General features: G+C 47.3%; 1 protein-coding gene across 1 annotated transcript in view; it reads left to right on the top strand.

The window, feature by feature from the left end:
• Fbxw8 (F-box and WD repeat domain containing 8) overlaps positions 1 to 20,734 on the top strand; it is a 105,616-nt gene that overhangs the window by 81,457 nt on the left and 3,425 nt on the right. The window contains exons 8-10 of the mRNA XM_047561605.1: positions 5,729 to 5,856; positions 17,968 to 18,141; positions 20,378 to 20,488. Coding sequence (XP_047417561.1) covers positions 5,729 to 5,856; positions 17,968 to 18,141; positions 20,378 to 20,488 — 413 coding nt within the window. The remainder of the gene's footprint in view (positions 1 to 5,728; positions 5,857 to 17,967; positions 18,142 to 20,377; positions 20,489 to 20,734) is intronic.

The raw sequence follows: 20,734 nt of genomic DNA, 5'->3' as shown, positions 1-20,734 counted from the left end.
AAATTGCAAGCTCATCTTTGGGTGATCTTGACTTGTAGGTCTCTTAAGGGGTCTGGGTTGAATTTGTCCTTCTGAGAAGATTCTGCTAGGTACTGGGAAGCATGTTACCAACCTGAAAATACTTGAATTACTAGGCTTGCGTTCTCCTGACCATGCGGATGGTGTAAATTCCACCCTGACCTCGTGTGAGGGTGCACATGTGATCACAGCTCCAGTTTTGTCCACCTTGAGCTGAAGCTGAGGTGGACAGATTTTCAGAAGGTGGTCTCTCTCCACCAGTAGATAGATTTTTTTCCCTCCTAACTTGCTTTTAACTGAGTGCCCACAAGGTCTCAGCTTTACAGAGAGATGTCTGTCTTGATGTTTCCTCGGTGCCGGCCAGACCCCGGATCTCCTGGTTCCCTAGCTGTCTGGGCTGGGGACGCTGGCATGCAACCCTGGCCTGATGTTCGCTTACCTTTCTGGTTTCCCTGTTCTTTTCACTTTTGGCTCCTGTGAATGTCCTTGATTTCTTAGGAGTTAAACAGAATGTCTGAGGCCTATCTGGAAACAAATGGAATTGTGTCCTGCCTTTTAGCATTGTTTTCTAGGCATCTTAGTCTGCCATCTTGTGAGCAGTGGAATCTTAGACCGGATGCAGTTTTGGTGTCCTAGAATGTAGATATGGGAAAGAGGCGTCTGTGGAACCTCCCTCTCTTTGGGGCAGGATGAAGCAGTTTCTTTGTTCATACCAAATATCTGGGAGTGGAGGAACATGTTAAGCATTAAATAGTCTGTTTTGGGTTCCTAACTGGGGGGAAGCTGGGCGTTTGCTTGCCCTTGAGCTCCAGTTATTTCCAAACACCAATGCAAGTACTTACCAAGAGGCAGAGAATGTGTAACTAACATGGTCCTTGGCACATACTGGGCCCTGCTGCGTGCTGCAGAATGAATGAATGATAGGATTTTTGCTCCAAAGGACTTAGAGTCTAAGTCTTGTGTCACGTTCTCCCGTGTGTGGTAAAAGGGCTTGGTAACAGAGCTGCACCTGACCTAACATCCGCGTCTCCTTGGGGACTCTCCATCCTCAGTGTGTGAAGGGTTGGAAGAAGATAATGCACAGTTCAGGATGGCTCCGTGGGAACACCAGATGAAGCATGTAGACAGTAAATACCTCCCACCCTGACAAGAGGGGAGAACTCCGCGTGCCGAGGGCTTCTTCAGGAAGAGAGCACGGAGTACATTTGAGTGGGTGGGAAGAGAGAACATGAGGTTTATTGGCTCCGTGCTCCAGAATTTGGCTTCTGATCATGACTTTTCCCCTCAGAGGAGCAAAATAGACGTGGTAGTAATGGAGGAGAGCTCTCAGGAGCAGAAAGGAAGTCAGGCAGACAGTGTCGTCTCCGAGACGTTTCCTCAGGTCTTCTCCCTGTGCCGTTTGGGCTCTTTTCTGCTTCAGTTCAGTCCAGCATCTCCCGACCTTTTGCTGTGTCACTTCCCTTTATAAAATGATGGTAGACAAATGATCTTTAATTCACAAAGCTTTTAAAATGCTTCAGTCTTGTGAGGAAGCCATCTGCCCACTCCTGATCTCCTTGGAGAGGCTGTGCAGGGGTTCTGAGGAGGTCACCAGCTACAGCACGGTGCTGGCTGGTCGTTGACCTCATGCCTTTCACTATTTTGGTAAACTTGAAAAAAAAAATGCGCGGAGTTCCCTTCTTTGCACCTCAGTATGTTCTAGGATGGCAAGGCTCCGATTCCTTCATGGCGGTTCCAGATGCAAGTGCTTCGTATTTGCTTGTGAGGGTGTTGTCAGGCCCAGATTTAGGAAGAGTCTGCAGCGCCAAACTCCATTCTTGCTGGGCCAAGGAGGCACTGACCTTCCTTGAACTTACCCTATTATAATGACAGTGGCCATTTCCCAGCCCTTTCCATTATGGTTTGGAAAGTAACATCTGGGCACCCCAGAGGATCCAGGTCACACAGGGAGGATGCGGGCCTGCCTCCCCAGGGCAGCTGCTGATCTTCCCAGATGTTGGGCCTGTGGTTGTTGCTTCCCTTCTGCGGGTACTGCCCCTGCTGCTTGAGGCACCAGCTGCTAGGACACAGCTATTCGGTGGGTCAGTGGGTCTCCACAGAGAGGTGGTCCTGGGTATAGATGAGCAGGACAGCTGGTGGCCGGCAGCAGCTGGCAGAGAGGCCCAGACTCTTTCATCTGGCAGCAGACTGAGTCTCCTGCACATCATCTGCCATCCCTGTTCATTCCAGTGCCTATTGCATAAAAAGCGACTAATAAATATTTTTTGACTGACTGTTGAATGAATTATGAAATTATGTGTTTTGTCTTAAAGAATCAGAAACAACCCAAATACCTTTTAATATGGAATTGTGTATACAGAGAGAAATTCTATGTAGCCATATAAAAGAATAAGATCTGTCTGTGGGTGCTGACAAGTAGAAAAACAGGTTGTAAAATAATAATCCCATGCAGAAAAGAAAAATTTTAGATACATAAAAAGAGAAACATGCATCATTGACATATAAAAGTCTAAAATTCTATAACCAAACTGTTAAAGTGTTTTTTTTCCTGAGAGAGGCTATACAGAAGGCTGCCACTTTGTTTTATTAAGTAATTCTATTAGAATTTGTATCAAGATGTAGCATATTTGAAATCAGAAAAAATTTTTTAGAAATAGATTTCAGAGAAATCAGAATAATTGATGAAATTGAAAGTTAAGATTCTAAGGCTGGGATTTATCAGAAATAATTTAAGATCTCTAAGGGGAAATATACCATAAACAGAGGACTTTCCACCCAAGTTCCTTCTGAAGATGAGGCTTTCATCCACATAGTGCCTTCTAGGTCTAATGGGAGCCAGAGAGTGAGGAAATGTGCCCAGGGTCTGTGGTGGCACCCTGCATTTCCCAATGGTAACATTTGCAGACACACCTGTCTCTGCATACCCAACTTTTCCTGTAGGTATTTGCAGATACATGGGTCTCAGCGTGGGTTAGCTGTTTTGGATAATTCTTAAAGGAACATCTGATGCCAGTAAAAAATTGCTTTGTAATCACTGCTTAAGCCCTCCCATTGTATACACTTGGTACTTAAAAGACAAAATCCCCAATAACATCGGTTGACTTGGTGGCCACATTAGTGCACAGCGTTTTCTTCAAGACTGGAGCTCTGGGTAGCTTTTTTTTCTTTTCAGCATGTCTGTACACCTCTGAGAGTGAGTCAAGTGACCGTGGGTTGAGATGCACCCAACTAGGGCAATAAAGAGAAAAATTAGTCTAATGCATGGTCTTAACAAGAGAGAGAGAGTGTGAGCATGAATAATTAATCGCACTAGTCTGTGGTAGTCAGATAAAATGAAGTCCCATTTGCTCAACCTTATTAAAAGAGAGAGAGTGTGGGAGGGAGGGAGGGAGCCATGGTAAAGGTCGTTAAGGGACTTGTAACGTGGAAGACCCGCCTTGGAGACGGTAATGTGTTTTCTAATCTCTGTGGTCTTTAACTAAACGCAATGATAAAGGTACTCTTTGGGTAGTTCTGATTCACTGAATTATTGAACATTTTAGAAAATACTTGACTCTTGACTGCTGACTTAGATGTCTTTATGATGAATTTGCAGAGAGTCTTTTTGAATCACTCAGAGATGATTCATCTACTTGTCAGAAAAAAACTTCTAGAAGAAGTAAAGACGTATGACTGACTCCGTATCAGATTACAAGGCTTGCATTTACCAGGGACATTCTACTGACTGAAGGCCCACCTTCCTGCTATAGAAGTTGAAGTGTTTTAAAAACAAGAAAATAATGATTCCAAAATATTGAAAACTCTGGTGATGAGGAGGGGTAGAATATTGCTTCTTTTAATTATACATATTTTTAATTGTAATGTAGTAGCTGTACATATTCATGGGGTACAACACGGCATTTCAATGCAAGTATACAATGCGTAATGATTAAATCAGGGTAATGACATATCCATCACCTTAGACGTTTATCATTTCTTTGTGTTTTTAATATTGGAAGCCAGGTGAGGCGGCACAGGCTGAGGCGGAGGCAGGAACGCAAATTTGTGGCCAACCTGGGCAACTTAGCAAGACCTTGTCTCAAAATAAAAAAGGGGTTTGGGATATAGCTCAGTGGTAAAGAACCCTGGGTTTAATCCCCAATTGCCAGCGGGAAAAACTTCTTTTGGTCATTTTGAAATACTCGCAGTTAGTACACCATCAGGCTGCTGTTTTTAATTTTTTTCATTTACTCCAGGAGTTGATTTTATCTGGTTTTTAGATTATTTGCTGAAGATAAGAATTTTCTAGAAAGAATTATTTCTATGTTCTTATTTGGAATAATAATCTTATTTTGGTTTAGAATTGTTCATGTTTTCTGAGTCATAAACTTGTTTTAGTTTGTTCTCTAGTCTTACATAAAGAAGGCATTTTGAATTCTGAAGTTGTCGTGTTTCCTTCTAAATGCTGTTAGCAATAGTTATTTAGTATTCTGATAGTTCAGGTATCAGGAATTTCCAAAGATTGACTTGTTAGAAACCAGTGCTGACAATGAAATTGGTGGTTGTCAAGGTGGAGACAATTTAATTTGTTACTAACTTCTCAGTGCCAACATAAGACTCTGCACCCTGGCTAGTGATGAGTGTATAGGTCACCGAGAAAAGAGCACATCTCTCCAGGTGCTGCTGAGAGGAGAATCTCTCCACACAAGAATATCGTTAAGACTTTTGATTTCAGTGATTAATTTAAAAATATTTACCATATTATTAACAAAATAGGTACTACTCTCAGAAGTTGACCGGGGTTCACATTAGTGAGGCAACTTTTTGGGGCAAGGACTGTGTCCTCAGCACCTACCACAGTGATCTGTTGCTAACATTTAATGTTAATCAAATTAAGTTGAATTGAATCGCTGAGTTTTTTTGTTTTTTTTTTTTTAAGTGAAAGACTTAATTGTTGGGGAGCTTCCCGAGAATCTTTAGGGAGCTTCCCCAGAATCCTCCTTTTCCCCCACCCCCTCCCCACTGTGCTGGAGAGAAAGCACAGGGTGTCCCAGGATGACAGACATGCTGTGTGGAGCGCCCAGGCGTCTTCTCATTTGCTTCCATGCCATACAGAAGAGAGCTCCCCAGCGCAGCAGGTGGGGTGGGAAGAAGAGTCTGGTTTGGGTTTGCGGTTCGGTCCACAGGAATCCTCTGATGGTGAATGCAGGCTTCATTCTCCTGGTGCCTGTCCTGCCCGTTCTTTCACCTGGTGAGGTGTCAGTGCAGGAAGAGACCCCAGCTGGTCGTCTGCAGGCTTCCCCATTACTTGTTCAAGTTCCATTGCTTCTAAGTCAGGAGCAATCGATGACCCTTAGTTTCCATCCCTCATTTTCTGTTGAAAAATTGGGATATATGGTCTGGGGTGTAGCTGAGTAGTAGAGCACCTGCCCAGCATGCACAAGGATTTCTAAAATTAGGGCACCTAAAGGCTTCCATTTGGTATTTTCCTCTGTGTCCCATGAGTTTGTTTGCACCTAAGCTGCTTTTTGGATTTTCCTCTCGTTTCTTCGCATTTCATTTTGTTCTAATGGCCATTCCCCTGTTCTGTGAGTAACCTGGAAATGGCCAGGAGACTCAGCAGCAGCCCACCTTCTTCAACGGGACCTGAATGGCATGCTCACGCCCTGAACAGTGGTGAAGGGATGTGGACTGAGGCACTGAGACCAGCATGTTCCTCTTCCTCTTTCAGATCCTGGTGTACAGCCTGGAAGCTGAACGCTGCCTCTCGAAGCTGGGTAATGCACTTGGTGACTTCACTTGTGTCAACCTCAGGAACAGCCCTCCCAGCCTCATGGTCAGTGGCAACATGGACAGGAGGTACGTCTGAGCCCCCTGCAGTTTTGGCAGAGGTGCCGGTCGATCTGCTGCTCACACTCCTTGGCTCCCATGCTGCAGCTTTGCCCACTGAGTTCTTACCCATCAGACTGATGGTCTCGAGAGAGACCACAGGTTTGCATTCGGTAATAGTTGGGTCTCACTAGGCCTCTGCTTCATTCTGAAGCACCACGGGACGGCTTTCTTTTCAGCCAGTTGGTGGACACAGTTGGTGGAAGGTCCAGCAAGACCACTTGGAATATCCTTTGTCCCCCTGCTGCAAAATTTCTTTGGCATTTAAAAGCTCACTTTCTGATATTAAAAACAATAACCTAAGGGATGAATCATGTTCAACAAAACAGGGTTGTCTGCCAAATGATGTCAAGAGTGTGTTTCAGAGCACTACGGTGTCCCTCTGGTGATGGGGGAGAAAAGAGACTTGATATGAACAGATTCCAGTTTCTATTTAGCTGATTAGCAGCCTTCTCTTTAATGCATTGGCTTAGAGAGTCGAGTTTTCCTGCTACTGGGTCCAGTGCCAGCCCTGGACGCTCCAGGAACCATCAGCACGAAAGGATTAAAGTGTTTGAAAGACCCTCTGAGTCCAAATTTTAGGTTTTTCCTCTTCCCCATTCCCTCTCCCCCCTGTCTTTTCTTTTCCTTTTCTTTCAGTTTTTTTTTTTTTTTTTGGCTGGTTATCTGCTGTGTCTGATCCAGTACCCTGAAGAGAGGTAGCATGGCTGGACGCCAGGGTCTGCTGGCGCCCCTCCCCTGGGCCCGGCCCCGGGCTGCAGGTGGTGGGCTGCTCGGTGGTGGGCATCAGCTCATGAGGCAGGCGCTCCTCCTTGCCAAATCCCAGACCTCTGTCCCACCAGTGCAATAGCTTGCAAAAATAATTATTTTATCAAATAATATTTTCTACTCTCAACCTTCAACCATCTAGCTTCCTACCTCCCATCTAGAGCAAAAGATGATGTGTGTATGCTTCATTGAAAAAACATTCTCTTGTCATTTTGTTTTTCTCAAGGTCTCTGAAAATGGTTGGTATTTTGATGCTTGAGCATTGCACTCTGAGCTCTGTGTGTGTCCAGTTTCTCTCTTAAAACTCTAGGCTTGTTGAGGGGCCTCTGCACGTGACACAGCAAATGAAACAATCAGATTGCTCCAAGCTCATCGGATAGGATCTCCACACAGGAACCAAGTCTCTACTTGTTTTCAAAGAGAGCAAACATAGAGGGCTCTTGGGGACATCCAAATGGAAAAGCTCGGGATTGTAGATTAAGCCTCAAATTTGTTTGCATTGTGAGCATTTAGGTGTTGAGCCACAGTGAGGCTCCCAGGAAGCCCCAGACGGTGTTGCAGAGACGAGCCCTCTGCCTGTGCACAGTGCAGCTCAGATAGCTCTCAGGAAACAGTGAGATCCAGACTGTCCTGTCCACGGGCAGCTGCACACGAGCTTGCCAGTCAGGAGTCCTCCACGCACTCGGTAAAGCTGCCCTACCATGCGTCCACTGCCGGAAGTCCAGCCACATGTCAACTCTGAAAGGCCTCTCTGGTCAGTTTGAAGTCCAGATTTGACCATGTTACATAAATTTCATTAGTAATCTAGTGTTGCATTTTAAGTAATCCCTCTGTCTCTAGGGATGAAAATGAACAGACCAGTGACTTGGAATTTGGACTTGGGTATCCAGCGTGGCATTTAGTCAATGCTAGTCCTAGGGATGTTTGATCACATCAGGGGCTGACCTTCATACGTAAGAAAACTCTGAATCGGAGTACTTAGGTCTGCAACATGCACTTGAAATATAGGATTAAAAGTATTTTGTTTTCAAATTAAAATTGTACATTTGGAAAAAGGAAAGAATTGACTTCTAAATGAGATGGAGGGAAGTCTTGCTTTTTTCTCTACAGGCTTAATACCATAGGTAAGATCTCAGTGGAGGTGCACACCCAGGTTTGAGTGCTTGTGTTTTATTTCAGAAGGAATGGGTCAGTCATTGTGAGGAGAACTATATCCTTGGCTCTCATTAGTGACTGATGAGATTTTAAGAACCCTGGAACCTCCCTGTTTTATTTAAAAATTTAATTGTCTCTGTATTCTCTTAGTACTTTATAAATAATTTGAGAAGGAAATCGACTCTAAAGATAACACAAAACTATCTCAGATTAAGGCAAAACTAAATAAAGTAACTCTTCTTTAGTTAGGAAAGCAATTTGAGTAGCTTGCAAAACTTGGATGGGGTTTTACAAGTCTTTTGTTGTTGTTTTTGTTTTTTTTTGGCTGGGGACAGGAGATAGGCTAGGTATTTCTCCATTTTTAATTTAATCCTGTCACCCTTTTCAGGAAAAAACACAGGGCAAATAGAGCCTGATGGAGGGTAAGAGAGAGATTGGGCTGAAGCTGCTAGGTGGTGCTTTTGCTCTTGCTGGGAGAGAGGGCCTGTGCCACGGGGAGGGAGGGAGGTATGAGTTTGCAGTGTTACCAGCGTAGGTGAGTGAGCTTTTCTAAAGGCACGGTTTATCTTTTCTTGCAAGTGCCTGGTCATTAGGTGTCACCTGGTTGTTGTGTCTGCCCTGTTTCCCACGTCCGTCTTGGGCTCCGTGGTGTCTAACAATATATGTCTGCATTTATCCCAGCGTGCTCTCATCTGTGACATCAGGGGTGACACTTCAGTGGCATCATAAATTCAGTTGACAGCATTTTCAAACATTGCATAAGATAGTGGTCACTTTTACAGTTCATGGTGTTAAAGTATGTATTTGTTCATTGAAGGCCAAAATGAATTAATAGCTTAGGAATTAGGATGTGTATGAGAAGCTTTGAATGGATTACCAAGAACAAGTCTGCAGCAAGTGGGTCACTTTGGTGGTGGTGATTGTGATTTTAGTTTGAACTCTTTGGGAAGCATTGAGATTTAGTTTATAAACTTATGTTTTCCACCAAATTTGGGAAGTTTTCAATTATTATTTTCTCCTGTAGTTTTCCTGCAGTAATCTCTTTCTCCTCCCCTTCACGAACTTCAGTGATGAGCGTGAGACTAGCACATCACTGAAGCTCATTTGCTTCCCAAACTGTCCTCTGTTCTTCAGAGTGTAATTTCTACTGATCAGGTTCACTGATTGTTTGCTCTGTTATCTCCATTCTGCTTTTGAGCCCATCCAGACAGTTTTTATTTCAGATTTCGTATTTTCTGATATTCAAAACTTCTATTCGGTTCTTTTTCGTGGTTGCCATTTCTCGATTAAGAATGTCACTTGTACTCATTTTACTTTTACCTCAGGGAATCTGATTGTAGTAGGGGCTCTATAGTTATGATTCCCCAAGTCTGGGATTCCCCAAGTCTTAGGGTTGACATCTGTTACTTGTTTTTCCCCTTGAAAATGGATCACATTTTCCTTTTTCATTCCATTTGGGATGTGTCAGGTAATTTGGATTGTATCCTGGACATTGTAAATATCACATATTTTGGATCCTGTTACATAATCCTCTGGCGAATGTTTTTAATAGGCAGTCACCCCAGTTAGGTTCAGACTGCACGTACTGTCTTGCTTTCTGTGGGTGGTGAGGCCAGCGTCAGCTCAGTCTCAGAACTTCACCGGTGGTTGTTGTCAGTCCTGCACACACGCTATGTAGGGGCTAACCTGAGGCTTGGCGGTGGTGCCATCCCAGTTGAGGTCTCCCAACCTTCCCGGATGCACTTTGGGTCTGCCCTAAGTGCTCAGAGCTGAGGCTGGCCTCACATGGCTCATGCTCGATGTTGTGGAATCCCTTTCTTCAGTTTCCTCTTCTCCTGGTCCTTAGCTTTCCAGTCTCCAGGGGCCTCTATCCCTGGTCCCATGGCCGGAAGACTGGGTTTCTGTAAGGGTTTTCTACCCCACTCTGTGACTAGGGGCTGTGTTTGCAGCAGAACCACAAAAGAGATCGAGAAACCCCACAGACACTCCCACCCTCCTCTTGTGGAATTGAGGGGCGCCTTTTGTTGGTTCCTGTAGTCAGAAAGGTGGACTTTCTGTTGTTTTAGCCGTGCTCCACTACGGGGCTCTCCTGTGGGAGCTCCTCAGGGCAAGCTGTGGGAGAACATAGGCCAAGGGGCACCTCCTCCGCAAGCTGCTCCCAGCCCAGTCTCTCCTCCACCGTCCAGGGGCTCGAGTTTGCTCTCCAGTGTCCACAGGGGTTTGGTTTCCCACCATGGGTTTTAGCAGTGGTCAGGGCAGTGGTGGGCTGACCATCTTGGCCGGAATCAGGACTCCCGCTTTCTTGTAAATGATTTAAAGAAACACATAGTTGACAGTCAAGGGCTGTGTTAAATGAAATGCCTTCCTGTTCTCTGGCTGTCGGTCTTCTCACCTGTGATCTGCTTCTTATCCCCAGGAACGTTAGGGATCTAGGATGGAGCTTACCAGAGCAAAAATTGGTGGTAGGGCTTTGATCAGAGTAAAAGCTGTTACTTGCTTAAGGCAACATTTGTTGAACCAACAAATCCCACAACCCTCCCCTCCCAGTATTCTTAATTTTTAACAGCTTTATTCAGATAGACTTCACATATCATATAATTCATATAAATAGCATAGAATAGTGTTTTTAGTGAGTTCACAAGGTAGGCAGACTGGCACCATCAGTTTTGAAACACGTTCGCCACCCTGAACAGAACCCTATACCCATTAGTGTCACTGCTCACTTCCCGCAACCCCTCCAGTGCCGAGAAACCACTCATGTCCTTTGTTTCTGCATGGATTTACCTGTTCTGGACACTTTGTAAGAAAGGAATGGTACATGGTCTTTTACAATTAGCTTCCCCCACTCTGCACAGTGGCTTCAAGAGAGACCCAGTCTGTAGGTGCACCAGCTCACCATTCCTTGTTATGGCCAAATAGTACCCTGTTGTTTAGATAGCCCATATTTTGTTTATCCATTCATTAGTTAGTGGACATTTAGGCTGTTTCTACCTTTTGGTTATTGTGCTTAATGCTGTTACCCTAATCCATGTTTAAGTTCTCCTGTGGACGTGTTTTCAGTTCTCTTCGGTATGTATACCTGGGAGTGGAGTTGCAGTACGTGATAACTCCATCTTTCACCACTGACAAATCAGTAGACTCTCTTCTAAAGTGGCCACGCCATCTTACACAGCTGCCGGCACTGCGTGCAGATTCCGTCTTCGCGTCCTCACCAGCACTTGACGTTACTGCCTGATTGGAGTCATCGTCATGAACACGAAGTGCTGCCTCCTTGTGGCTTTGGTTTGCGTCTCCCTGATGCAGTGGTATTGTACATCCTTCCATGTGCTTGTTGCCCATTTGTGTATCCTCTTTGGAGAGATGTCGATCCAAATCCCATTTTTAGTTGGGTTATTTTATTGTTGTTGCTTGTGTATTTTCTCTGGATACAAGTCCCTTATCAGATATATGATTTGCAAATATTTTCATTCTGTGGGCTGTCTTTCCTCTTTCTTGAGCACAGAAGTTTTTAGTATCGATGAAGCTGATCTGCTTTTTTGTTGCTTGTACTTTTGGTGTCCCATAAGAAACGACTAATGCAGGTCACAAAGATGTACTGCTGCATTTCGTTCACAGTTCTGGCTCTACACTCAGGTGTGCAGTCCTTTGGGAGTTCATTTTACAGTGAATGTGGGGCAGGGATTCCTCTTCACTCTTTTGCACGTGGACATCTAACTGTTCTAGCATCGTTTCTTAAAAACTGTTCTTTCCCCACTGAATTGTCTTGGCCCCATTCTTGAAAATTTGACCATGAATTTAAAGCCTTATTCTAAACTCTTATTTCTTTTCCATTGTACTGTATGTCCATGTTTTGCTGGTACCACGGTGTCTTGATTACCTACAGTTTTTTATTATAATTTACTGGTTATTATATAGTAAGCTTTCAGTTGTCATGCATGCTGAACAGCATCATTGTATATGAAAGTAAAAAACTTGTTTTGAAATCTTTGTGTGCAACATGGGTATACAAATAGTCACAAAGGTTTTAAAATTTAAAAAGTTTCAGTGCTTCCAATTTGGGATCACGTGCCCTATTGTTTTACGTCCATGACTCATTGTCATACGCAGTGTCATGGGCTGGCGTGTTGTGGGTCACAGAATTTGGGGTAGTAGCAGAGCTCTTCAAGACCATCTGATGTTGGCCTGGCTGAGGAAAAGGAGGTCCAGAAAGGTTCAGGGACCCGTCTCCAAGACATGTTACTCCTGACCATGCAGGCTTTTTGTTCTGTGTACAGAGAACTCTAAACCTCAGAGACATGGCTTTAAAACACAGAAAGCACTGGCCTAGTTGCAAGAAACTTGGCAGGTCAGCCTGCAAATGCGTGCTTTTCTAGGTGCTGTTTAAAATGAATCATTCATTTCATTGAAGACCATCAGTGCTGTGTGGATAAAGCCATTGATTTTGGTATTGTAAGGTTATGTTTTAAAATCCTCTTTCAAAGCTCACATTCAATGAGATCAAACAGAATTATGTACTGATTTCTTTTTTAAAAATGTACACCAGTTTTCTCAATTACTTTGGTCATAAGCAAAAAAACCTGTTTTAATGCTTTGTTGCTTATTCCTCTATTATCTGGGTAGAAATATAGCAGAAGGTCAGGTCCTTCTTAATGAAACTGCTGAGCCAGAGTCTGAATAGGCTTCAGCTTTGCCACCAAATACAATTTACCTTATTATCATATGGGACTATTTAATCCAAACCAATAGGAAGTGAGCCCTGACTTGTGGCCCCCAATTAAAGAGTCTCTCCGCTTCCTTCCTGCCTGACAAATAGAAAGTTGTGGTGGCTTGTGGTCCACCGCCTGCTGTTTTAGAGTGCGCAAGTGGGGCATCAATGTTGCATTCACTCCATCTGCAAGTGTTATAATAAGTTATTCAAAGCTCTTAACACAGGACCAACCAGAGCGTGCCTCCCTCTCCGTTCCAGCACGTTTTCCTGCCCATCAGATGGATGCTCCTCTGCTGGAGTCTTTGGAAGGTTCTGGTGTCTTTTGTTTTAATTGGCGGGCAAGAGCCGGCTCCTGTGGTGTGATTTTCATTAGAGAGGGGCTGCAGAGAGGGAGTGTTGGAACAGTCCTCCAGCCCGACCATGAATATTAAACATAATACAATCACAGCTTTCCGACCAATTATTTTTCTTTTCAGTGGGCAAAGTTGATGAAATACTTGCTAGATAGAGTTTGTAATATCCACTGTTGGCTTCTTTTTGTCCCTGGAATCAGTTGTCCTGGCATATCTTTGTGCCCATTTGCTGTGCTACCTGTTTCCCAGCGGCAAGTGTTCGATTTGAACGCTGAGGTTACAGCCTGTGCCAAGGTACGCTGCATTGCAGGCTGGTGCTGCACACTGTCAGATGTTCGAGGCTGATACCTGCTTCTTAATGTGAATTTGATGACTTGGGTGGACTTAGCACATGGAGATGTTTGCGATTTCTGTGGACAAGAAGCCAGAGTCGTGCCTCTCTAAGGAGTTGTCAGAAAAATGCTACTTTCTTCCTGTGGGGAGAAGTTCAAGTCTGTTTTGGCCCGTTTTGTTGTCCTTGGTGACATCAAACGCAATACTGCTGCATCTTTTGGTGTATTTGTTTATTTTGTTTGGAGCAGTCCATACTCATGTCTAAATACAATAGGAAAACAGATGGCAAACTTTGAACTTCTGGACCAAATTTGTGTTTGCCTTTGTCTCCTTAACAGCCAAACTGTAAATTATGGAGTATAAATATTCAACAGAGGCGCTCTTTATGAAAATTGCCACGGCAAAAATAGACCCTTAGTAACCACACGCGCACTGACAAGTACTGGGCTGGAAATCCCCTTCCTTGTCAGGGCCCCTCTGTGGTCCAGGAGCATGGCCTTGTGCAGCATCCGGGCTTTTTCTTCTTCGCCCAAATAGCCTCAGTTCTTCCTACAAAGGCCTGAAGATAGGCGTCCCTGCATGGGACCAGGAGAAGGATCTTTGTTCTCAGAGCACGCTTGGAGCTCCCTCTGCATCCTTCCAGTCCCAGACCCTTCAGCGGAGATGGGGATGGGTGCCGCTCCACAGCTGCAGGCCCCTAGTCACCGGCACCACCGTGCTGCTCACGTGACCCAGCCACGAGGAAGTAACGCATCTCGCCTCTGGGTTCTGAGACCATGTTTTTTCAACATCCTGCTTCCACTTAACATTACCTAAGAAATCAATTATTAAGCATTATGACACACATACAAATGAGGCTGTTGGTAAGGTATAGCATCATGTCAAGAACCAAGACTGTGCACGACCAGTACCCTCGAAGGCCTGGTGCCCGTCCTGGTTGTTTTTAAACAACGTGACAGTGTCAAGAATAAAAAGCAGGAGCCTCTTGATGGCTCTCATTTACCATTACCATGGCTCTTCTCCAGGGTAGCTGCCGTTAACATTTCCAGTGTGCCTTCCAGAATTTTTATTTGCTTCAACGGTAGCATGCACTTCCAAAGTTGGATTTAAAAGCACAAGGTAGCATTGAGGAAGTCGGTCTTCTGTGCACCCCTTTTCCTGAGCAGCATGGTCAGCCTTCTCAGCTGACCACTGTCCTGATAAGTAGCATCCTGATAGGTAACATGGTGTGTCCCCCAATACACCTGTCCACAGGTGGGGGAGCGTATTGGAGGCCATGCCTGTCGGCGGTGTCGAGTGGCCTGACTGATGCCTGTGTGTTCCACTGTAGGATGCCCTGTAATTGCTCAGCCAACAGTCACTTGATGGCCTAGCTGGTTCATCCAGTCATTGGAATTCACAGTGACTTTAATGTCATTTCTAATTTTTACTGTCAGTCTGTTCCTTAATAGGTAATGTTTCCCCCCTCAGGTTGCTTTTAAGAACTTTGTCTTTTCCCATTTTTAAATACATGCCTTAGGCGTGTATTTCTTCCTACTCTGATAAGTGTGTGTGACTTGCATTAATCCTGGGAAAACAGCAGCCATTAGCTGAGGCTGCTTCTCTGCTTTTACACTCTCTGCTCTTCTGGAATTTACTTGGGACGTGTGCAGACCCACCCCTTCTGTCCCTCATGTCTCAACTCCTCATTCCATGCTCCTTCTCCTTATCCCTTTGTGCTCCCTTCTTGTAATTTCTCCAAATTTGTCTTCTAATCCAGATGCTCTAATCTCATGAATTTAATTACAGGGACTTTATCTTCGCGTAATAGAGAAGTTTTGTAGGGCTTTTTTAAAAATAGGAGGCTTGGTACTCTTGTCCCCTGCTGGGCGTGGCCCAGGTCTTCGACTCCTGCACTCTCTGGTGGCTCAGGCCCACCAGTCTCGACGTGCGCCCCGCCAGTGCCTTGCCCCCACCGACAGGCAGTCCGAGGTACCCCATCTGGGTGTCAGCATGGCCCTGCGAAGCTGCGGGTGGCGCGCTCAGCAGTGTATTTGAAAGGACATTAGATATATTTTAACCCCCATTATTAAGCAGTTTGCCCTGGAAGGTCCCAGGTTGTCTGAAACAGGCCCCACTTTTGCAGCTACATGCTGTGGCCGGGGCTGTGTCTGCCCGCCGTGCAGATGGAGTCTGGGTTCCTGGTCTTAGTGAGGTGTGTCTGCTGCTCGGTCGGACAGTGTCCGTGGCTTCTGCCCTGTACCTCAGCACCCGCTCCGTGTCCTTCCGTCCTACGGCAGGCACGCCCACTTGTCAGAGGGTCTGAGGGGACAAGTGGTGGCACACCGCAGCTTTTCATTGTGTCACAGGAAACTTGAACTTTTCCTGTGAAGCTCTTCATGTCCTTGCCTTGATTTTAATATTGTTACCGGTTTTTACTATTAACTGGAAGGAAGGTGGCCTTCTTCTAGATGTTTTCCTCAGTTTATCAATCTCCCACACCATATGGGGAAAGTTAGAATTCTTGTATGTACAGTCGTAAATCTCTGTTGGGCTTCGGGTTGCGTGATGTTTAGGAGAGTCACCCCTATCCAGACGTGCTGTGTGACTGTGCCTGACCCTCTGAGTCCTCTGCAATCTATTTTACTGTGAGACGTTGGAGTATTTTGCTTTTAACTGCTTTTAGAGAAGTGGGTTCTCTTGATTGCATTTTTAAAATAGTGGTTATTTATGCATAATACAGTCATTGATCTCGGCATATTTGATTCTGAATTATCCCTGAAGTCCCTGGGACTGTCATGTCTTGATAAGCTGGCCCGCTTCGTTCTAACACCGCACCTCGCAGGCTTTAGTACTTCTGGAGCGGGTCGGCCTGGGCCTCGCTCTCCAGGCCTCTCTCTAGGAGCGGGCGTGCGAGGCCAGGCTTCCTCCGGCACCCAGGGAAACGACCGGCGGTTTTTCTTACCATAGTAGGGCGGCAAGCTGTGCTGGCGGGTGTCCAGGCTGAGCCCCTCTGTGGCAGATTGAGGTGCAACGTGGCCACGCACGCCCTGCCTTCCCGGGACCGGGGAGCTTGCCTTCCTTTCCCAGGCTGGGGGACAGTTTTGGTGATTTTTTTTTTTCTCCTAGAAAGTCATTTGTTCATCTAAATTTTCAAATTTGGAGGTTTAAGAAAATTAAATCAAAAAAGCAGAAAACCTGAACAGATTATAATGACTAAATAAACGAGCCACAAACCAACCCCATCTATGAAAAAGAAAATAGGTTCGTGGGGTTTGGTCCCCAGGGGCGTTCACCAGGCCTTGAGGCGTCGCCCTGAGCCCGCCTCCCCTGGTGCTGACTTGCAGCCGCCGTCCTGCCACTGGCTCACGCGCCTGTGTGCCCGTGGTGAGTCCACTGCTGAAGGGGAGGCGGCCTGTTGCCCCAGCGGACATGCTGACGCTGAGGGTGGCTCCGCCGTCTCCCGCAGCTGTGTGGGCGCCTCACCTTCTTCAAGGCTCTGCTGGGATTTCTTTCAGGGATGTCCATCGGGAGTTCACTTTTGTCTTTTCATGTTAAAAAATCAAATCATCGTATCTTCAGACTTCCTAGAAACTAAGCCTAGAATTTTGGGTTCAAAATAATCCCCGCCCACGCTGAACCTCGCAGGTCAGTGAGCAGGGCCTGGGCGCAGCGTCCACACTGATCCTGTCTCACCATGCTTTGTGTGGAACTCGCTTGTGATCCACACGACGGTAGGTAGGGTCTTCTCAGGGCAGCAGTTGTCGTTTCCTTTCTGATTTGTGTCATAGGGTCTGTGAAATTCAGCTTCTTACTTGTTAATTAATTTGCTTACATTTTGCCACATTCAATTTTGCTACTGGGTCTTGTTTCAGGAACTAAGTATAATGGTATTTGCAGTGGGTAAAAGATTTCTGACTCATTCTAACTCATCCATGTGAAAATCGAGCATGTGTTTGTATAAAAAGGTTCTTAAATCCAGATCATTATCAGGCAAGTAATTACTTCAAGTCTCCAGATAAGTGACTACCAAGTGTCCACACACGTGTCAGGGTTCTGCTGGGCTCAAGCATAAAAATACTTCCCAAGTGTCAAGATGGTGACAAGTCAGGGAAGAGTTTCCTGGCCAGGGAAGGGTTTGTGTCGCAGACAAGTGGCAGCAATTTACCTTTGCCCTTAATGGAATCTCATACCACCAGAAAAATCACTGTGCTGGTCAAACTTACCACCGGGACAGGCTTCCCAGGCCAAGACCATGAGGAGTCCTTGTGCCAGTCAGATGTCACCTACCCCTACCTACCAGGACATGCACTCGTTGCAGGTGTCTCACCCTGGGGAGCAGATCAGACGGTGACAGAGAAGCTAATATTCTTGCTCTCAGTCACTCTTGTTTCATGTGCTTTTTAATATATATATATATATATATATGTATATATTTAGTTGTAGATGGACACAGTACCTTTATTTTATTTATTTATTTATATGTGGTGCTGAGGTTCGAACCCAGTGCCTCACACTTGCTAGGCAAGCGCTCTGCCACTGAGCCACGACCCAGCCCTGTTCCATGTGCTTTTCAGCCATTCTGATGAAATGGTTGTGGGTACTGTGAACCATGGCAGAGTGCTAAGTAGGAGGGAGAGTCTGTTTCAGCTTCATAGATGTTCACAGTTGAAGTCGTTTTATAGGAACATCGTACACAGATGGGCACAACTGAGGCGGAATTTGGCAGTCCGGGCTTTAGCACTAATCCCATTTCCCTTCTGTACGCTCTTTTGGCCCTTCCAGGGTGAGGATCCATGACCTGCGCACTGATAAAATCGCCCTATCACTCTCCGCCCACCAACTTGGGGTCTCTGCCGTCCAGATGGATGACTGGAAAATTGTCAGTGGAGGCGAGGAAGGCCTGGTGTCTGTGTGGGACTACCGGATGAACCAGAAGCTGTGGGAGGTCCATTCCAGGTACGCTTGTTCCCCAGGTGCCTTTAGGAGTGATCATGCCAGTCCCCGAGCCAGGCACCCTACCAAGTGCTTCCTCGAGCGTCTCCTGTGAGCGGGCCGTGCTGCTACCTCCAGCGTTCAGATCCAGCGTTCAGATGAGGAAACGGAGGCTTGAAGTGGTGCTGCTCCTTTCTTACAGCACTTCCTTTCTTACAGCATCGCCATGATTCGTATCCAGCCCTGAAGAGCCCGGCCTTCCCTAAGAAGGCCCAGTTTCTAATTAGTGCTGTCCTGGTTATTTTAGAATTCCTCATCTAATTAAAACTAGCTAAAAAATGCAGGTTAGCTAGACCATGATGTGCACCCACTGGGATGCAGGTGGGACAGCGTGCACCCTGAGTTTCAGGTTGCAGACTGATCTGCCTGTTGCCGGAACGTTCCTCACACTGTGTAGAGAGGCACCTGGAACTGGAAGTGTTCCAGCCTTAAGCGAGGACCTTATCATTTCAGCCTTTACTGAGAGTGTTGAGAAATGGATACTATCCTGAGCACAGGCTCACGGCTTCTTGAATGTGGGCACATTTAGACTCACAGTGCCTGACTGATTAAAAAGTTTTGCGCGACCCCACTCTTAACCTCTAGAGCAAGGTACCTGGAGCCGACTGAGCCCGTTCCCACCTCCACAGAGGAAGGGGTGCCCCTTGGAAAAGAGACATTGCGGGTGAGGTGGCCGCACACCTGTAATCCCAGCACCCGGGAGGCTGAGGTAGGAGGACTGCAACTTCAAGGCCAATCTGGGCACCTTAGACTATCTCAAAAAGGGACAGGGAAGTAGCTCAGTGGTAGAGCACCCCTGGGTCCAGTCCCCAGACGGCAAGGGAAGAGCGGCAGCAGGGGAAGTGGAGAGCAGCGCTGGCGAGTGCGCGGCCAGCAGCTCTTTCCAGACAGGACTCTGGGTGGCGTCAGCACCACCCAGTTCTGGCTCTTTCCGTCCCTCTCCGATCTCTGTGATGACACACTGCGGCCACCAGGTGGTGCCAAAAGCAAGTAAAAGTCTCACACTGGACTCCCAGAAGCATCTGCCTTTGCGGACAATCTGGTGTTTGAAAGAGCTGGCGCTGTAGGGCCCCTGAGTAGCCCTGCCCGCGTGACCGCGCTGGCTCCCTGCACCCTCCTGACTGGCCCTTCCGTGGCAGCAGGTCTCCCCAGAGCTGCCGGCCGGCCCAGCTGTTGCCTTCATAGCGTCAGCACTGGCCCTTCCACCGGCACCGCCGCGGCCTCCTCCCTAAGGAATTCACTGACCCCTCAGCCCTCCTGGGCCCTCTGCCCATCCCAGGCACAGTCCGTGTTGTGCTGTCACTTTCACGTCCTTCCTTCTGCTTGGGGCTCCCTGGCCATTCTCCAGCTCCTCCCCATCTGTCAGTGACCAGCAGTGGGCCTCTTGCCCCCTGGGCTGGGCTCTGGCTGGGCTCTGACGCCCCCTTTGGTTTTGCTACTCAGGAGCATCCTCTGCCACAGCACCCTGGGCTCGGCCTGAAGAGGCCACTCCCGTGCTGGCCTGGTGTCCCTTCGCCCTGGATGCTCCCCTCCCAGGCGCTTCCGTCACGTGCACTCCTGGCAGCTGTCACTTCTCTTGTGCCATGGTGGCCTTGCTGGATGCCGTGGGAATGCGTCTTCCCTTCCTCCTAGCTGAGCACTGAGGGCAGCCGTGCACCTGCCATCCCCCTGCATGAGCCGAGTGTCACCAGGCATCTCCTAGCTCGGCACTGTGGCCGTGGCAGTGCTGCAGGAGAGACTGGAGTGAGTAGAAGTCTGCTGGGCTTGCCGCCGCCAGGGTGCTCTGAGTTGCTTTCCCAGCCCAAGCACAGGCGACGTTTGTCGTCCTGAGTGGCTGGAGGCTCACAGACCACCACTGAACGTCCCACGTGGTGCAGACGGGGCACCGGGCTCGGCGCTCAGGACGCCTGCCCAGGGACTTGTAGCCAAGGGGGCAGAAGTGGGGCTGGCCTGCACTGTGTGCTCCCCATTTGCCTCACATTGAGTTTGTCCTTGTGTGTCAGCCGGAGTGCATGTGGGACACGCAGATTTGTTTACAAAGCAGGGTTAGCGCAGGGTCCCCATCATGCCCGCTGCGGGAGTGAGGCGAGACGCCGCCCTTCAGGGCTAAGCAGGCCTGGCGGGTTCCAGGCTCCCTCCCGAGGCTGCGCGCAGCTCCGGGCTCCACCTCACGGGCCTTTCCCTCTCTCCCGGGCCCCAGGCACCCTGTGAGGCACATCGCGTTCACCAGTCACAGCCTCATCACGGCCAACGTGCCCTACGAGAGGGTGGTGCGGCACTCAGACCTGGACAGCTTCGCCACTCACAGGAGGTCAGTGGGCTCTGCGGGGGGCAGATCTGTATGCGCCCACGAGGATGATCTTAGTTGGATTTCATTAATAGACACCCACATGCCACCTGCCCCCTGTGTGGGACCCCAGGTGTGGCCATTCTTGTAGAAATTGGGAACTTACCCATGACTACCATGGAGCCAGGAGAAGCCACTCGCTGCATCTGGTGCAGGCCAGAGAGCCAGGGCGAACGGCAAGTGCCAGAGGCTCTGAGCTCCCGCAGTCCT

This window comes from Sciurus carolinensis, chromosome 8 (assembly GCF_902686445.1).
Source record: "Sciurus carolinensis chromosome 8, mSciCar1.2, whole genome shotgun sequence".
NCBI classification, from domain to species: Eukaryota; Metazoa; Chordata; class Mammalia; order Rodentia; family Sciuridae; genus Sciurus; species Sciurus carolinensis.
Note: the sequence above shows the minus strand (reverse complement) of the source record. Positions and strands in the feature narration are given on the sequence as shown.